General features: G+C 49.0%; 2 protein-coding genes across 44 annotated transcripts; one reads left to right on the top strand and one right to left on the bottom strand.

Moving 5' to 3' along the window:
- Positions 1-399: 399 nt before the first annotated feature.
- On the bottom strand, positions 400-2009 carry TRAPPC1 (trafficking protein particle complex subunit 1). Its single transcript, XM_081578516.1, has 5 exons — positions 1974-2009; positions 1765-1863; positions 1544-1614; positions 1094-1232; positions 400-803 (listed from the first exon to the last, which is right to left on the bottom strand). The coding sequence occupies exons 2-5, from the start codon at positions 1861-1863 to the stop codon at positions 675-677; spliced, it is 438 nt and encodes a 145-aa protein (XP_081434642.1). The 5' UTR covers positions 1974-2009; the 3' UTR covers positions 400-674.
- A 153-nt stretch (positions 2010-2162) lies between these two features.
- CNTROB (centrobin, centriole duplication and spindle assembly protein) lies at positions 2163-18287 on the top strand. Of its 43 annotated transcripts, none has more exons than XR_014079174.1 (22): positions 2163-2348; positions 2671-2787; positions 3208-3346; positions 4122-4206; positions 4458-4539; positions 5017-5173; positions 6069-6185; positions 6407-6523; positions 6836-6934; positions 7967-8203; positions 8516-8662; positions 12459-12592; positions 13184-13309; positions 13494-13656; positions 14715-14976; positions 15862-16016; positions 16277-16340; positions 16518-16688; positions 16826-16964; positions 17226-17270; positions 17428-17500; positions 17734-17929. XR_014079174.1 is itself a non-coding variant. In XM_081578498.1 (22 exons), exons 3-22 carry the CDS (start codon positions 3074-3076, stop codon positions 17857-17859), a joined length of 2628 nt encoding a protein of 875 aa, XP_081434624.1. In that variant the 5' UTR covers positions 2163-2206; positions 2671-2787; positions 2995-3073; the 3' UTR covers positions 17860-18287. The 43 variants fall into 43 exon arrangements, 31 of the variants coding, with proteins under 31 accessions (XP_081434624.1, XP_081434622.1, XP_081434611.1 ...); XR_014079164.1 differs by having other exon boundaries at positions 2671-3346; positions 16518-16555; positions 16655-16688; XM_081578498.1 differs by lacking the exon at positions 17226-17270 and having other exon boundaries at positions 2163-2206; positions 2995-3346; positions 16518-16555; positions 16655-16688; positions 17734-18287.
- The last annotated feature ends 884 nt before the right edge of the window (positions 18288-19171 follow it).

Raw genomic sequence — 19171 nt, 5'->3', positions numbered from 1 at the left:
TTTCCTGACTGTCACGACTTGGACGCGGGCGTGCACTCATGTGTATGTGATGTGCTACCAGCATTTAGTGAGTGGCAGCGAAGGAAATGGCAATCCACCCTGGTATTCTTGCCTGGGAAATCCCGTGGACAGAGGAGCTTGGTGGGCTACAGTCCATGCGGTCGCAAAGAATCAGACCAGACTGAGCGACTAACACTTTCACAGGCAGAACAGAGTACCTGGCAGCCCTCCCACCCTCCCCCCAATCAAGGTATTACCCAGCCCCAAATATCAGTCGTGTTGCTGTTAACAAACCCATGGACAAAGCCTCTTTTTTGGCTCAGAGGATGTAGACACCCTGCTTCACGCCTCCATGAGAGGGGCAGGCCCCAATCAACCACTCAAACTGACACGCTCAGGTCCCAGAGGGTGATAAAAAGTTTATTCTGTACTTCTCACAGAGTCAGGTAGGGGATCAAACTGGAGAGAGGACCTGGTTTGGAGGTGTAGGGACTCCAGTAGGCTGCCTTCCTGTGAAGGGCTTTAGGCTGTTCCCCTAGGAGGGCTACCGAGGGGTTTGACGAGGCTGGGGGACTGGGGTGGTAAGGCTTGCAGCAGGAGCCCTTGGGTGATACAGGTTAGGTTGGGCCCCAGGCAGACAGCGATTCTTCTGAGGGTAAGGTAGAGTGCTTCCTTCAGCCAGCCCGGGCGGAGAAGAAGGGCAGAGAGCGGACGTAGGAGTCCAGTCGGGAGCGGAAGAGCTCACTTTGCACAGTCTGGCCAAGTGGGCACAGGGGATTCTTCACCACCAGCTCCACATACAGCTGTGAAGACGGAGGGTGTTAGAGCCAGGCTTTGAACACTTCTTTTCAACCTTACACCTAGTATAACGTCAGGGGTGTGTGAATGCACAGGGATCAAGGGCTGGGAGGCAAATCCTTTGAGGAGAAACTGGTGGTGGGAGTGTATAAAGACATTAAGGTCCTGAGAAAACCCAGAGTCTCTACTGTAGAGATACAGTACAGTAGGACTAGGGCAGGGATGGAGTCTTGGGGCTCTAAGTGACCATGGCTGTTGAGGCTTTGGGAGCAGGGTCCGAGGGACTGGCACTGACCGCACTGTAGATGTGGTGCAGCACATCTCGGATGGGCCCCACGCCCAAGTCTGTATTCATGACAACCTTCATCCCAGTGGGTGTCTCGTAGTAATGGAGTTTGTAACGGCTAGTTTGGAAGGCCAGGAAGCCGTCCTTCCTGCAGGGATGGGGAGGAATGTTAAGGAATGCGAGCGGAATCTCTCCCAAAGAGATACTTCTGATCCCCTCTAGATAGACTCCCTCTGAGACACCTCGCAGCTTCACCTTTCACTGTAGCCCCCATGCCCAACCCCTCTAACCTTCTCTTCCCCACCGCCGCTTCTGCCAGCTCCTGCATTCTCGCTTCTGACTCAGCCTTTCTCTCTGTCTCCTTATCCTTTCTGGGGACCAAAGCCCCTTCCACTCCAGAAAGTACCCCCTCCCCATCCGTTCCCTCCTTCCCTCAACAACCCATCCGACTCCGCGTACATGTCTAGCGGAGACATCTTGCTGACAAACGAGCGGATAGAGAAGAGCATCCCGTACATCAGCTTGTACTCCTGGAGGGAGAGGGGCAGAATTAGCTCTCTGTTGTAAAGGAGACGGGGTAGGGGTGGGAACGAGCCAGGGTTTGGAGAAAGGGGCTGGGCTGGGACTATGTGCATTTGGAGATGCGAGGTCACCCGAGTGGCGCGGGGCCTTCTCGTCACCTCCTCCTTAGGGATCCCCGCTTGCTTCTTGCGGTGCCACTCGCTGTAATGCAGACACACTCCATTTCGGTCAAACAGGTACAGGTTGTGGACAGTCATCTGCAAGGCAGAGAATGTGAGCCTCTCTCCGGGACCACCCACACCCCGTCGACTCCAGTTCTCAGTCCCGGATCCCTCCAACCAGACGGGGACCCCTCCCCCGGACTCACCGGAACTGCTCCGAGTGCCCGTCACTCGACACTTCCGATTTTCGCGGAGCCCCGCCCCATCGGGTCAAAGCGTCGCAGCAATAACTCCGCCCCATACCTGCTTCAGCCAATCCGTGGCGCAGAGTCTGGGCATGCGCGTCTAAGGCTCTCCGCTCCAGAAGCCGGGAGCGGCTGAAAGCACTGTATCCTGGGCTGGTGACGTCATCGAGGCGAGCGAGGCGGAGCTGCGGAAGGTGGGCGGGAGCCTGCCAACGGTTTTGAGTGTTGGGAAGGGCGCGAGGAGAGGGGTCGTTTGGGTGTTCGCCTACCAGGTCTCAAGGGGAGGGGGCACTTGCTAGTTCCCACCTTGGCAAACTGCGGGGCTGAGGACTGGAGGTGTGGGGAGTAGTCGGAACGGGGTGATCGAGGTGGGGGATCTCAGGCTAGGCTGGAGGGCGTGAGCCTATTTTTTAGGGCCATCAGAGAGCATGACTTGAGTGTTCACAAACATTCTTTTGGGGTAGAAGGAAGGGAGGGATTCTAGGGAGCCGTGCTACGGCTTTCTTGCCCGGAGGGATCGGGGAAATATACCAGAGAGTTGATTCTGGATGGAACGGGTGCATGGGCGAAGAGGAGAGGTGGGGAGCGGAGCCAGTTGAGGGGCACATAAGACAGCTGGACGGAAATTAGGCCCCTGTTGGATTTGGGTCCGTTTCAGTTTGCGCATTCTGGGTGTGAGAACTTAAGAGCTCAGTGGACTATGAGAGCCTGGCCCAGAAGTTGAACTGCAGCTTTCAGCGCTCCAGAGGAACTGCAGTGGTGCGCCTGCCCCGCAGTAGGTCTTCCATACCCACCCTCTCCTTGCTGCACCCGCCTTTTCCACTGTTCCCAGGAGCTGTGGAAAGAAATCCTTTTGCCCTCTCCCATGGCCTCTGGAACTGCTGGAAACCTTTCCTTTAACCAGAAAGTCTCCATACTCTTATTCAACAAGAATCCCTCGCTCGGAGTCTTCCTCTTTTCTCCCAAATCTTTCTTCTCCCAGTACTTGCTCCCCTGGGCTCTCCTAAAGCAGAACCAGGAGTTCCCACCTCTGCTGTCTCCAGTGTCTCTTCCCTGTACTCATGGCAACATCAGCTGCCAGCCCCAGTTCACCCCTACGGGCCAAGGACCTCCTGAGTGAGTCATCAGAAGCCACTGGGCTGAACCAAGTGTCCTCTGAGGTGACCTCCCAGCTGTATACTTCTTTGCACCTCAGTCGTCAGGCAGAGAGCACCGCCCGAGCCCAGCTGTATTTACCTGCTGCCTCCCCACCTCCCCATGAGGTGTTGGATGGCTTGGCCCAAGAACTGAGTCACAGCTTGTCAGTGGGATTGGAGAACAACTTGAAGAAAAAGGTGAGGGAGGTCTGTCTTGGACACCTCTAGGGTCTTGGGATTGGGAGTGGTAAAAAAAAAAAAAAAAGAGCTTTACTGAGATTTGAGCTCCTGTTGTTGGACTCCATATTTCTTTTAACTACACAGTCATCTATGCTTGTTCCTGTGAGCAAATGTTGATGAGAGTCCTGAACCACTCATAATAAGTTGGAAAATTGTGAGACTTCCTTTTTTTTTTTCTTCAGAGACACTCATGGGGTAGGTTGCTGTGCTTTAACTGGGATGTGGGTGCTGGAAATGAGCATAAGGGTTCTTCATCCCAAGAGGAAAGTAGGGATTTAAGGAAAATATTCTAAGATCCTTTCATCTTGAAACTGTTTTGATTGTATGGTTCAAAATTTGGCATGTAAATCATTAAAACATAGTTTAATCAATTATACATGTTACAGAGAAGATAGTGTCGGATAGAATGCATATCATAACCGATCTGCAGACTGGCTAGGCCTCCCAAAGTTTGAAAAACTGAGAGCCGTGGACAGCAGAGTCTTTACACAGGATATTTGCTCTCTAGTTGGAAGGAATCCTCACCACTCTTACCTTAAGATGCCCAGTTAATTCATTTGCATTACCTCTCTGGCTTCCATAGACAATTGAGTTTCTCAATGAGTCAGTTCTGTTTTTCTTGCTTTCCAAGGTGTGAGAGTAAAAATTCTTGGGCCTTAGGGGCCACTGGATGCCACCTACCCTGGATGAAGTATGGGTTATTGCATCTGATTTCTGCATTGCTTTTTTCTAGGATGGTTCCAAGCATATCTTTGAGATGGAGAGTGTTCGGGGTCAACTCCAGAGCATGCTCCAAACCTCACGTGATGCAGCTTATCGTGAGTGATTTTCTATAAAGGAGAACCTAGATTTAAGGGGTGGGAAAAGTGGAGAAAGCTACCAGGATATGTGTGGGCTGGAGACCTAGACTCAGAGATAAGAGATTTCAGAAGAAAAGGCTCCCATTCTTAGGGAGAGAGGCAGGAGGAGTGGGTGAAGTAGAAAGGAAGGACCATTCCTCTCTTCTTCAAGTGATCCCAGTTCCCATCCTTACCTGACCCTGGCTGTGGGTCCCTCTGGCTGCCTACAGGGGATCCCCCAACTCCAGGTGCCGACTCTGAGAGACGGGAAGAGGACTCCTTTGACAGTGACAGCACAGCCACTTTGCTTAAGTGAGTTCTCCTTGGGGTTCTCCTAGTTGCCTTCCTCTCTTTCTTGGAAAGCCAAGTATTCTGTCGCTTAGTTCTCCCTTTGCTGCTTTTGTACCTCTTAAGGACCTAAGATGCTTGTCACTTAGCTTTCAGTTTTTACCCTTTCTTGCCTTTCTTCTATCCTCCTCACTCCTTTGGGAACATAGGCATCCACTGCTTAGTACCTGGCTTTCTAGGTCCTTCCTTCTCCAGAAGAGTTAGCTCTTTTCTGCTGTGACTCGTGCTGCAGGGAGCATGGAGTAGAGGAAGGAGTACTATAGAGTGACTCACAAAGCCTTTGTGCTCTCTAGGGCTCTGTCATTTCTCTGAGTAACTTTGTAACTTTGAGCATGGCTCTTGCCCTGAGTTGTAGTTTCCTTATTTGTAAAATGTCTGGAAATGGGACTCTGGGTCTCTAAAGCTTTCCCATCCCTACTGTTCTCTACCTGATCTGCTCAGCACCCGACCACTGCAAGACTTGTCTCCATCCAGCTCAGCCCAAGCCTTTGAGGAGTTGTTCCCCCGCTACACCAGCCTTCGGCCAGGGCCCCCGCTCAACCCCCCAGATTTTCAGGCACTGAGAGATGCACTGGATTCAGAGCATACTCGTCGCAAGGTGAGATACAAAGGCTTCCTTTTGACAGAAGCAAAGATTAGAAATAGGGCCAAGTGCTAAAAGGTTAAGGTCCTGCAAGCTAGGATTTTACTCAAATGGCTCTCCTGTGAGGAAGGCCTTCTTTGACCATCCTGTCTAGGATGACACACCTCTCCTCCAGGGATTCCTTCAGATCATTCTGTTATTTCCTTCATATAGTTTATCAAAGGCTGATATGTCTTGTTTGTTTCCCCTTTTAAAACCTAAGCTCCACATGGGTCATACCTTATCTTGTTCAGCAGTGTCTTCCTAAAGTCTAGAACATACCCAACACAAACAAATACTCTGTACATGTTTGGTGAATGAATAACAAATTGTTGGCTTGTGCAAAGCTACTGGTTATATAATGAGCTTTGTTTCTGGAGCCTCAGCCTATCTGAAGGGTGCAGAGAGCAGGATGAGGCAGAGGAAAAGTCGGAATTATTGGTTGTGTTGTCATTTTTGGAACCTTCTCTTCCTCTATTTTAAACTGCCGGGGCGTGAATGAAAGGCTTTCCCCTTTCCCCTTGCCATGCTGAATCATTGTGTCCAGTATGGTTCTTAAGGCAGAAGTAACTTCTCACTCTTTGCAGCATGGACTACTACACCCCTGCTGAAAGGTTCATGGAAATTTTTCTCAGGAGATCTAGGAAGGGGAAGAGGCTGGAGACCAAACCCCTGCTTCCTGAGGTGGTAGAGGAAGGCGTTGGAGATCTCAGGCTCCAGAATTCCTGACTCTCCTTCTTCAAACCTGTTCTGTTCTTGGGACCCAAGCTCCCTGTCGCCAGCCCATTTCCCCCATAGAGAAGCTGGAAAGTTTGGAGCTTTGATCAAACTAAGGGTGGCAACACCCAGACCCCCTCACCCTTCTTCCCAGCATTGTGAGCGCCATATTCAGAACCTGCAGACCCGTGTCCTCGAGCTTCAGCAACAGTTAGCCGTGGCTGTGACTGCTGACCGAAAGAAAGATATCATGATTGAACAACTGGACAAGGTGCCAGGGGAGCAGAATGTGGGTGGGTCTCTCCATGGGGGGCACCAAGGAATACAGGGGGAGGCCAACCAACATTTGTTTGTTCACATTAGGAGTTGGGGGCGGGTAAGTGCTGGGTCTGCTGACCACTGGAAGAAGGTGGCTGTTGGCCCTGCTCCTGTGGACACAAAGAGGGAAGAAAAATTATTTGAAATTCTATGTGACCTCCTTCCTTTCCTGAGACCCTGGCCCGCGTGGTGGAGGGCTGGAACCGGCATGAAGCTGAGAGGACAGAGGTGCTTCGGGGACTCCAGGAGGAACGGCAGGCAGCTGAACTCACTAGAAGCAAGCAGCAGGAGGTGGGCAACCAGGATCATGAGGCATTAGAACCTGGGTCACCGATGGCTGGATGGGGGAGGAACCAGGGTTCCTTGCAGGTTGACCTCCAGCTTGCCATAGCTAGCCTGACAATTCTTCTCCTGTGTCCTCTCCCTGCAGTGTTTCTGCTGTCAGACTTGCATGGTTGATGTCTGCTCAGCTCTCCTCATCCCTCTGGCCCCCAAGTCATTTAGTTAACCCTTGCTTTTAAAGTTTATGTTGTTAATGATTTTCAAAGGGTAGCATGCAGGGATTCTCCTCAGTTCCTCCATCCTGTGTTCTCTCCCTGAAAGACAGTAACCCGCCTGGAACAAAGCCTTTCTGAGGCCATGGAGGCCCTGAGTCGTGAGCAGGAAGGTGCCCGACTGCAGCAACGGGAAAAAGAGACACTGGTGAGAATGCTCGCCTGGGTTAATTCCAATAAAGACTGGTCATTACTTCTAGAGGGATATGGATTTTTTGTTTGTTTGTTTGCACCTGTGGCATGCAAGATCATAGTTCCTCAACCAGGAATTGAACCTGGGCTCCCCCAAGTTGGGAGCACGGAGCCTTAACCACTGGACTGCCAGGGAAGTCTGGGGATATGGGCTTTTGGTGGATTGTGGGAGTTCATAATTTGCGTTGCACCAGAGCAAAGTGTGTTCTTCAAAACACTAGTTCTGCTAGGTACTCTACAGAAGGTGAGCTCTGCCATCAAGCCAGTTTGAGAGACTCTGCAAATTGTATCCTCATTAGAATCATTTGGGAATTATTTTTTAATATAGATTTCTTGGGTCCTTTCCCTGAAGTTTTGATATTTGAGGGGTTGGGGAACCTAAGTATTTTCAGAAAGGTATGGGGGTGAGGCTTAGTCAGGTTTCTCATTGCTGAAATGATAAGATGATTACCCACATGAATTAGTAGCCAGGTTTAGAATTTCTTGCATGCATGACACATGCTTGCTACATGCATGCTGCTACTGACATTCCTAACAGTCCAAGAGTGCTGGTGGCGGCTGCTGGTTGGCTAGTACATGTTTGTAAGGCTGAATTTTCTAGTCTTTGTGGAATTTCTTTTGATGACAGTGGTGACAGCCATCGTATATTGAGTACTTACTACAGGCCAGACATTGTGCTAAATGCTTTACATACCCTTTTAACTTTAATCCACACAAAGTGGACTGTAATACGCCCACTTTACAAGTAAGGGTGGTGCCTCAGAACCCAAAGTAAATGCAGAGCTGGGATTCAGATTGAGATTTGAGCCCAGGTCTACCTAATTCTGGTACAGAAACTCTTATTTACCATATTGACATCCTGTGGGCTTGTTAACTATTGTGTTTTCATGGATATAATTCTCAGCGGGCACATTGTATGGGGGCGAGGGGGCAGATTGGTGGTCTCCTGAGGGCATGCTAAGATCTTGGTTTTCTCCTGTGGCTGTAGGAGGAGGAGAGGCAGGCTCTGACCCTGAGCTTGGAGCTAGAACAGCAGCGCTGCCGAGTCCTGCAGGAAGAACGGGATGAGGCCCGGGCGGGGCAACTCAGTGAGCGTCGACAGTTGGAGACACTGCAGGTGGCCCTCGAAGAAGAACGGCAGAGCTGGGCCCAGCAGGAGCACCAGCTGAAGGAGCACTACCAGGCGATGCAGAAGGAGAGCCAGGCTCAGCTGGAAAGGGAGAAGGTAGAAAGGGCAGTTGAGGAACAGATGAAGCACAAAATAATTGAATGAGATGGATGTCGGAATACACGGTGTAGTGGAGCAGGATGGAGAGTGAAGGCGAGAAGACTTGAGAGGGTAGGGCCTGTAGGAAGGGCCGGGGGCATCAAATATACGGAAAACTGGAGTGTGAGATTCAACGGAGAAGAGGAAATAGGTCACAGGTGAAGAGGAAGGGAGGTTGGGTCTTAGGGTATGGGAGGATGAATCAGGGAATAGAAGTAACCGGGAGTCAAGAAATGAGATACAAACTGAAGTCTGATTGCCCTTTCCTAGGAGAACACCCAGAGGGAGGCCCAGGCTGCCCGGGAGGCCCAGCAGCAGCTGGCCTTGGTGCAGTCTGAGGTGCGGCGGTTGGAAGGAGAGCTGGATACAGCTCGGAGAGAGAGAGATGCCCTGCAGCTGGAGATGAGCCTGGTGCAGGTCAGGAGGCTGAGGTTCTAGGGGAGTGTCCCTGACGGGGAGACGGAGGTCTGAGGCGAAGTGGCTTTAAGAGTCAGGGCAGACATCCCATTTCTAACTAGAATTTTGGCCTTTATGTGTAAAATGTATTTTAAGGGCAAATTAATGAGTTTCTGAGAGACTTCTTTCCTTATTAATAGTTGACTTAAGGAGACACCCAATTTCTGGGTTAGAGAGGCCAGTTTTGAGAGAACAAACTTTTCACTTGGCCCATTGAATTGGAGAGCTGACCACATGGAAACTAATTTATCATGGAGGGCCAAGGGTAAAGACATTAGTAAACAATTCAGTAGTAATTTATAAGCCCCTGAACTGGTGCCAGCTGCATGTGTGTATGTGTGCATTCAGTAAACCTACTGAATAACTCCTGTGTGTAAGCTCTGGGCTGGGATAATCCTAACACAGTCCCAGCAATAGGGAGCTCACCAGTTACATGGGGAGCTTGTCTAGGACACACATTTTTGAAGGAGTATGATTAATAATTTAGAAAAGTGTTAGTCGCTCAGTCATGTCCGACTCTTTACAACCCTATGGACTGTAGCCAGGCTCCTCCCTCCATGGGATTCTCCAGGCAAGAATACTGGAGTGGGTTGCCATTCCCTTCTTCAGGGAATCTTCCCGACCAGGGATTGAACCAGGCCTCCTGCATTGCAGGCAGATTCTTTACCACTGAGTCACCAGGGAAGCCCCAATAATTTAGAGTCAGTTCAGTTCAGTCGCTCAATCGTGTCCAACTCTTTGCGACCCCATGAATTGCAGCACGCCAGGCCTCCCTGTCCATCACCAACTCCTGGAGTTTACCCAAACCCATGTCCATCGAGTCGGTGATGCCATCCAGCCATCTCATCCTCTGTCGTCCCCTTCTCCTCCTGCCCCCAATCCTTCCCAGCATTAGGGTCTTTTCCAATGAGTCAACTCTTCGCATGAGGTGGCCAAAGTATTGGAGTTTCAGCTTCAACACCAGTCCTTCCAATGAATACCCAGGACTGATCTCCTTTAGGATGGACTGGTTGGATCTTCTTGCAGTCCAAGGGACTCTCAAGAGTCTTCTCCAACACCACAGTTCAAAAGCATCAGTTCTTCGGCACTCAGCTTTCTTCACCGTCCAACTCTCACATCCATACATGACTACTGGAAAAACCATAGCCTTGACTAAATGGACTTCTGTTGGCAAAATAATGTCTCTGCTTTTAAATATGCTGTCTAGGTTGGTCATAACTTTCCTTCCAAGGAGTAAGCGTTTTTTAATTTCATGGCTGCAATCACCATCAGCAGTGATTTGGGAGCCAAAAAAAATAAAGTCTGACACTGTTTCCACTGTTTCCCCATCTATTTCCCATGAAGTGATGGGACCAGATGCCATGATCTTAGTTTTCTGAATGTTGAGCTTTAAGCCAGCTTTTTGACTCTCCTCTTTCACTTTCATCAAGAGGCTCTTTAGTTCTTCTTCACTTTCTGCCATAAGGGTGGTGTCATCTGCATATCTGAAGTTATTGATATTTCTCCTGGCAATCTTGATTCCAGCTTGTGTTTCTTCCAGCCCAGCATTTCTCATGATGTACTCTGCATATAAGTTAAATAAGCAGGGTGACAATATACAGCCTTGACATACTCCTTTTCCTATTTGGAACCCGTCTGTTGTTCCATGTCCAGTTCTAACTGTTGCTTCCTGACCTGCATACGGGTTTCTCAAGAGACAGGTCAGATGGTCTGGTATTCCCATCTCTTTCAGAATTTTCCACAGTTTATTGTGATCCACACAGTCAAAGGCTTTGGCATAGTCAATAAAGCAGAAATAGATGTTTTTCTGGAACTCTCTTGCTTTTTCGATGATCCAGCAGATGTTGGCAATTTGATCTCTGGTTCCTCTGCCTTTTCTAAAACCAGCTTGAACATCTGGAGTCACCAGGGAAGCCCCAATAATTTAGAGTAACTATTTTTAAAAATATCTGGCCGTGTGATGTCTTAGTTGCGGCATGTGGGATCTAGTTGTGTGACCAGGGATCAAACCCAGTCCCCCTGCAGTGGGAGCACAGAATCTTAGCCACTGGACCACCAGGGAAGTCCCCTTTATATCTTATTTTGTCTTGCCTATTAAGTTTTTATTTTTCTTTGCTTTCTTGTCATCTTTTAGAGTCATTATTCTCATTTCACTTTTTTTTCGGTCAGCTTATTTTAAAGTCTTAAACTCAGTTTCTGTTCTGTTCTTAAATTCTCAAAGTTAATATATCAGATGTAAATACCCAAGACAGAAAGGAGACATCAATTCTATATGGATGGGTCAAGGTAGTCTTCCCAGAGAACTCTAAAAAATATTTTTAAGATATTTTTAAGAATATTTTTAAGAATAAAAGTGATCTGTAATACAAGTTCAAGTGTACAGAAGTACACAGTATTGATTACCTTCTCATATCATATCACTGTGTGTGTATCCTTTCAGAACTTTTTCATATGTGTTTATGGGCTGGTGCTATATATATATATATATATATATATATATGCATTCACTGCAACTTGTTTTTACCTTGTAATATATCATAGACATCTTTCCATGTCAACACATACAGATGTACATCATTTTTTTAAAAGAATTATATTGTAATAAATGTATGAATCATAGTTTACTTAAGCGTTTTCCTTTTGATGAGAAATTTACCCTGATGCCAATTTTTTTTTCACTATTAAAAATAACCCTGGGGACTTCCCTGGTGGTCCAGTGGTTAAAAATCTACCTTCCAATGCAGGGGACGAGGGATGAATCCCTGGTCAGGGAACTAAGATCCCACATGCCATGGGGCAACTAAGCCCATGAGCTGCAACTAGAGAAGCCTGCACATTGCAATGGAGACCCAGCACAGCTTAAAAAAAAAACAAAAGTGCTGCATGGAATTCCCTGGCCATCCAAAGGTTGGGACTCCACGCTTCCACTGCAGAGGGCACAAATTCAGTCACTGGTTGGGGAACTAAGATTCTGTAAGCCGTAGCATGCCAAAAATAAATAATGCTGCAGTGAACATCATTGTACATGACTCTTTGGCGTTCCTTCTGCAGGATAGATTCCTTAAAGTGAAATTGCCAGCTCAGAGGGAGAGTATCTATTATTAAGATTTTTCATTAAAAAATTTTGGGTGGGGATTATTTTGTAATGTGTATTCATTAAGTCACTATGTTGTACACCTGAAACTTAAAAAAAAAAAATTAGGTAATGAGATACCTAGAGCAGTTAAAATCATTCATGGAAACAGAAAGTAGGGTGGTGATTGTTAGGGGCTGGGGAGGGAAAATGGGGAGTTGTTGTTCAGTGGGTATAGAGTTTCAGTTTTACAAGATGAACGATTTCTAGAGATCTGTTCAACAATGTGAATATAGTTAATGCTACACTTAAAAATGTTAAGTTTTGTATTACCTAAGAAGGTAAGCTTTGTATATGCGTTTCTTACCATAATTTTTAAAAATTAAAAAGAATTTAGGTAATTGCAAGGAGTTAAATAAATAAATATATACATTTTTAAAAAGCACAAAAAAACGTTTGTATTGTCCGAGGTCATGGTTTTATAAGGAAAGGAAACCGCTTTCACTCCTTGGGACAAAATTCTCTTTCTTTGGTCCCTCAGACGTAGGAGGCAATGTTGGTGCGTGGATCTTTTTTTTTTATCTACCTTACATCCTCTATCCCCTCCAAGCCCAAACAGAATGGAGCTGATGATGACTCCCCCCCCGCCCTGCCCCTGCCACTTGCCACTTGCTTTACTCCCAGGCCCGGTATGAAAGCCAGCGGATCCAGATGGAGTCGGAGCTGGCGGTGCAGCTGGAGCAGCGGGTGACCGAACGGCTGGCGCAGGCACAGGAGAGCAGCCTTCGGCAGGCAGCCTCCCTGAGGGACCATCACAGGTGCTTGGAGCTCGCAGGCTGCTGCCTCTCCACAGCCGCAGCAGGTGGTGGGGGGCCACCCAGACCCTCTAAGATCCCTTTACTAGCTTCCAACACACCGGCTCCTGTCTGTTGGTGGGAGACCTGCCTCGGGTTCACAGGAGAGCCAGACCTGCTTGGGGATTTTCCGCTTTCCCCCCATAGGAAGGAGCACTTAGCCAATAACTGATGGCTACAGGAATACCAATTTTTAGCTCCCTAGCCCCTGGTGTGTACAGTGCTGAGCTGAGACCTGTAGCACCTCCAGACGTGCCCTTCTCTCTTCCTTCCCCTACCAGCTTTTTTTTTTTTTCTGGAAATGCTTCTTAAATTAACCACCTTCACGTAAGTCCTCATTTAAATGTCTGCTTCTAGGGAACCCATTCAGCCATCCTTGCTTCCTTCCTGAACAAGCGCTGCCCGCCACCACCACCCCCACCCCCACCCCTTGCCAGGGCAGGGCTAACTGGCTGGCTTGCTGGCTCACTCTCCCGTACACACATGCTGGCTTTTTCTTCCTGGATGACTTTCTTCTCTATCTTCAGTCCTCTCTTCTCACCTGTGTCCTCTCAGGAAACAGTTGCAGGAGCTGAATGGACAGCACCAGCAGGAATTGTCCACCCAGTTGGCTCAGTTCAAGGTGGAAATGGCAGAGCGGGAGGAGCGGCAGCAGCAGGTAGCTCAGGACTATGAACTCAGGTACCGGACCCTGGAGTCTCCACGTCAGGCCTTGATCCCTTCCCTTGCAGCCTTGGTCTGTTCTGCACTGGCCCCAGCTCCTCTCACAATTTCCCGTGTCCCACCTTTCCTTGTGGCCCTTCTTGTTCTCCAAGTCTCTGCTTTCTCCAAGGCCCGACATCACCTCTCGCGTCTTTCCTCTCAGACTAGCTCGGGAGCAGGCACGAGTGCGGGAACTGCAGAGTGGGAACCAGCAGCTGGAGGAACAGCGGGTTGAGCTGGTGGAGCGGCTGCAGGCCATGCTGCAGGCCCACTGGGAGGAGGCCACCCGGCTGCTCAGCACCACCACCCTGCCGCCCCACCCCCCGGTAGGCCGTCAGGGTTCTGTTTAGACCCCTTCTTGGGACATCTAGCTCCCTCCCAAGGAGAGTCCAGAGTTCAGCTCCTAGGACCTGCGTTAGGAAAATTCTGTGAGCTTTCCCAAAGAGTAACTGTCTCATCAAAAGCCGTCTTTTTGCCGTAGCCACCACTTGCCCAGACTGGCCCCACAACACTGGGCACCACCCTCTTCTCCCAGCCCAAGAGAGGGTAACACATGATGCTAGTTTTGCCAAAGGGCAGCTGAAGTAATTGTGATGGAAAGAGTCAGAAATTGTTGCTCAGTCCTGCTCTAGAGGAGCCGTGCCCTAGGGAGTCTCAACCTTTGCCCTCCCTCTGTTGGCATCTCTTACTTCCTTCTTTTAACAATTGAGTTTTTAATATTAGCTAAAATATTTTTTGGAATAGATAATAATGTGCACATAGTAATTTTACAAAAAAAAGGGACATCCTCAGTGGTCCAGGTGTTAAGGCTCAGCCTTCCAATGCAGGGGCACACGTTCAATCCCTGGTTGGAGAGCTAAGGTTCCCACATGCCATGTGTGCAGCCAAAAATTTTAAAACATAATGAAATAAAATAAAAAAACAACCAAACTGTTCAAAAAGGTATACGGTGAAAAGTAATCTCCATACTATGCCTGCACCTCAGTCTCCTGGTTCCTCCGCCAAGAAGCAGCAGCTGTTATTGGTGTCTTGAGTGTATTCCACCCCCAGCTCCACCCCCCCACCCCCCACAGAAAGGTTGCCTTCTATACACAGTTGTATGACTTATTTAACCAAGTGCTTGTTGGTGGATATTAAAGTTGTTTCCTGTGTTTTGCTTCTACAAATAGTGCTGCAGAAAATGTCATTACTATGTCTTGGTTCAGTATATCTATACAGTTTCTAGAAATGGAATTGTAGGATCAAAAATGTGCATTTTAAAATTGGTCAGAAATTTGATAGATGTTCCCAAATCCCCTTCTGAGGAGATTCTACTAATCTGTAACCTTATTAAAGTGTCTGTGGCATGTCTCGTCTCTTTAAGTGCACCCTCTCTTGTGCCCAGGTTCCCCCTGCCGGCCCCTCCAGCCCTGGGCCGCAGGAACCAGAGAAGGGGGAGAGGAGGATCTGGATGGTGCCCCCCATGGCTGTGGCCCTGAAGCCTGTGTTGCAGCAGAGCCGAGAAACGAGGGAGGAGCTGCCTGGGGTGCCACGGCCTGTTCTCTGCAGCCCCTCCCCAGATCTTAGCCTCCTGCTGGGCCCCACTTTCCAGAGCCAGCATTCCTTCCAGCCCCTGGAGCCAAAGCCGGACCTCACTTCATCCTCAGGTGCCTGGGGACAGAAGTCACCGGGTTCCCCTTCCCCACACTGACTGGCTCTCTCTTAACCTAACTTCCTGTCTGCTGGGGGCTTGAGCATTCTGTTTCCCAGATGTCTTAGTGACTGTCCGTTGCCAGGAGCAGAAATCCACTTTAGTTGGTTCAAATACAGGGAGATAGACTCTAGGAAATGGGACATATCTGTGCTTAATGAGAACCGAGGTTGGCACCAGGGGCTGCCGGGAACAGCACGGCTGTTCCTCCTCTCTCTGGGCCTGCCTGGGCTCTGGACTCTGCTTCTTCCTCCTGAACTACCGGCCCTCTCTCTTCCTTGGGTTCTTGCTCTCGCTGCTTTGGTTTGCACATGGCTTTGAGCAGCTGTGACGCCGACTCTAGCAAGACTCTAGACAACTTGCCTTTGTTTCTTGGGTCCAAGTTTAAAGAGAGGCGGTCTGGTGGGTTGGTAACTGTCCCTCAGATCAGCTGATCTTGAGTTGTGGCCACGCCTGATTCAGTCAATTGAGACTTGGGTACATGGGGTGCTCTGTGGTGAAAATGAGACGACCCAGGTTGAAGTAAGCATGAGGGCATGTTCTGGTGAAAGAGCCAGAACAAGTCTGTTTATCTTAAAGCATTCTGTGCTGCGGCGGGATTTATTCATTCAGCATCCAGGGACCACAGCCTTCCCCTTCTGTTTACTTTTCTGTCTTAGAATTCGGCTGTGCCCAGCTCCTTCAATCCTTCCCTCTCCAGCTGTTTTCAACTGTGGTCATCTTCTTCTAGCCGCGAAGCCCCACTTATGTGTGACAGGCCCCCTCCTTCCAGGCCTTGAGTGAGCTGCCTGGTGGAGGAGCCCCTCCCCCTACAGCACACACCCCCTGTTTCCCTGTACAGTGGAGGCCTTCTCTGCAGTTGGGACCTTCCATCCGGATCACCGGGCAGAGCGACCATTCCCTGAGGAAGACCCTGGGTCTGAGGGGGATGGCTTCCTGAAGGAAGGCCTGCCACCCGCTTCCCAGCTGCAGGGCCTCAAGCATTTTTTGCACCAGGTAAGAGGTCCCCCCGTCCCATCTTGCTTTCTCCTTCCCTTCCTCATTTTCTCTTTCTACTCTGAGAGGCCAGGACTCTGGCCTTTTAGGACTAAGACTTCATCCCAGTTTCTGCCTCTCCTAGTCCACCTTATTTCTGCTGCAGCATTCCTTCTGGAACTTAGGAGACCAGCTCCTACCTCCTCCCCGCTGCTTCCTGCAGACCCTGAGGTCTCTTTCTTCAGTGGTCCTCAGGGAGCCCTACTGTCTTGTCCCCCCAGCTGCTGGAGACTGCGCCCCAGAGCCACGAGAACCCCTCCGTTGACCAGCTTCCCCCTAAGCCTGGTGAGCGCCAACTCTGAAGAAGTTTGGGGCTGGGCCTGAAAGAGGCAGGAGATCCACTTACCAGAGCTGGGTCTTCAGGAGCTGGCAAAGGTTACAAAGCCCCATGAAGGCTAAGGCTGCTGGGATTCCTTGGCTTTTGCCCCATTTCCTCATCCTGAATCTCATTCCTTTGGTTAGGTCCTCTGACTGCCCCATCTTGGGAGGATACCCCTCAGGTGCCACGCCTCCCGCCCCCCGTCCATAAAACTAAAGTTCCCTTAGCCATGGCGTCCAGTCTTTTCCGGGTCCATGAGCTTCCCTTGGCCCCTTCACAGAGCGGCGGTCCCAGCGGTGGCTCCCCAGAGAGAGGTAAGCAGGTCCTGGTTTACAGGTAGGTCTCAGGTGTGGAGCCAGTACCTGGAACTGAAGGCCCTTCTGGGCTCTGGGAGCTAGGATAAGGACTGCGGCCGGCCGAGGATGATGATCATTCCTGATGTGTCTCTCAGGTGGAGATGGGCCCGCATCCTCAAGACAGCTAATGGAAGTGTCTCAGCTGTTACGACTTTACCAAGCTCGGGGCTGGGAGGCGTTGCCTGCCGAGGATCTGCTGCTTTACCTGAAGAGGCTGGAACGCGGCGGCGGCGGGTACCACCCTGGGAGGGAAGGGAGGAGGGACTAGATGGAAGGAATTGGGACTGTGGACGGAAAGAATGTGGAGTGTGTCTGTTGAGTAGTGTCTTCTGTCCTTTTCTGGGGAAGAAGTGAGGGTAGATTGGAGTCTCCTCCTCTTCCTCCATCTCTCACTCTTCCCCACCTTTCTTTTGTCTCTTCTTTTCTTTTTGATTTTTCACTTCTTATCTCTTCTGCATGTTTTTCTACTTTAATTTTTTCCTCTTTACCCTGCAGCTCAGAACTGAGGGTCCTAGGACTGTGATGACCTAGCATAACTCAGTATGTGACTCCACTCATGTTTCCTCTTATTGGATCCCCGGGTCTATCTTGTTTGTTCTTATTCTTAAGAGACAGCACTGGGAAGTAGTTCTTCTCCCCTAGTGTTGGGGAGAGTGGGGAGCAGCTGCCCCTCTTCATCCCCTGATCTGTACAGCAGGACTGACAGCCGAGGGGAGAATGCCCCCAGAAGGAACACAGACTCCCGCTTGGTTGAGATCCCCCGGAAAGAGGTGAGGAAAGTAAGGCTGGGTGAAGGGGTGGGGGGCTCTCACCGACTCGTCCCTCGCTCTCCACATGATCACCCCAACCCCACTGACCGGGATCCCATTTTCTGTAATGTGGCCCTTCCCCTTTGCTCTCTGACTCCAGCCTTCCCCACACCACACACAACACCTTTCCTCAGGAGCGGGGTACTGGAAGGACATGACACTGAGTTTTTCTTCTCTCTCCCTTCAACTCTTAGGTTCCCTCCCAGGCTCTCCCTCGCCGCCTCGCTGTAGCCCCTAAGACTGACAAACCTCCAGCTCGGAAGAAAAGTGGGCACCCCGCCCCTGGTAGTGTGAGAAGTCGGGGGGGAATCTGGAGATAAGCCCTTCACCTTTCTCTTCCTTGGCCTCTTATTTTTATTATTATTATTTTAATAAATCTGGTAGTCTGTATTAGAGTCTCTGACTCATAGGCACTCAGAAAAGGGAGGATTTCTAGGAAACCACTTTGTGAAGAAACCTCATTCTTCTCTTTGAGTATGTTTTTTATATGTTTCTATTTCATATTCTGTGGAAAAAGACATGACTGCTTTGAAAGAAAACAGTCTGTGGCTACATTTCCGAAGTGTAGGTGAGCGGAGACTTGGTGTTTCCAGAGTAAAACCTACAGAGTGACTAGCTCTGGTCGGTTGTGGAATTATGGGACTCATTTTCTTTTATACATCTCTGTATTTTCCAACTGTCTGAAACACATATGTGTTACTTAATAATCAGAAAAACACTTTCAATAAAAAAAAAGTTATTATATAAAGAGTTTGAGTAAAAATATGATGTTGGGAAGACAGTTTTTTCTTTCAGGAGCAGATAATTCTTTCAATCGTGTTAGTAGGATGCTGACTGTTAGATTCTGCTCCAGCCAGCCCACATATTATGGCTTCACTCTTCCCACTTTGAAACATATAAAAGACTAGAGTGCTGGCAAGGAAAAAAAGGCCATGATTGTGAAAACTTGCATCCTCATACCAAAATGAACAAAGAGAAACAATATTAAAGAAGAAAATGAGATTAGTGTGAAACTATGAAAGGCCCCAACTTCATAGTACAAACCCTGAAAAACCCGTAGAACAATTTAGATGAAACTGAAGGATGGTGCCTTGGGACCCTCCAGCTCCAGAGCGCAGTGCCGAGTGGGGATGGTGATAAATACAATTCTGAATGGCCTGGTCCTAGGTGGGCATTTGAGGGACAGAGCTTACTAGATTCTGTGAGGAGGGTGGGGTCCTTCTATGTGCCCCTAAATTATTTGGTTAGCTCCAGGATAGACTCGACAGAATATAGACTCACATACTGTTTTATAGTAACAATAGTCAGCCCTCCATACCCTTGGGTTCTCTATGTGCAGATTCAGCAAACTTTGGATCAAAAATATTGGGGGAAAAAATGACAGAAAGTTTCAAAATGCAAAACTTGCATATGCTGCACACTAGCAACTAACTTTTACATAGCATTTACATTTTATTTATAGCTATTTCTATAGTATGAGATAAGTAATCTAGAGATGATTTAAAGTGTATGGGAGGGTGGGGACTTCCCTGGTGGTCCAGTGGCTAAGACTCCCAGTGCTGGGGGCCCCAGTTCAATCCCTAGTCAGGGAGCTAGATACCACATGCTGCAACTAAGCATTCCACATGCTGA

Source organism: Giraffa tippelskirchi, chromosome 3 (assembly GCF_054371585.1).
Source record: "Giraffa tippelskirchi isolate mGirTip1 chromosome 3, T2T-mGirTip1v1.2.pri, whole genome shotgun sequence".
Lineage (NCBI taxonomy): Eukaryota > Metazoa > Chordata > Mammalia > Artiodactyla > Giraffidae > Giraffa > Giraffa tippelskirchi.
The sequence above is the reverse complement of the archived record's forward strand: the minus strand, read 5'-3'. Positions and strand labels throughout refer to the sequence as shown.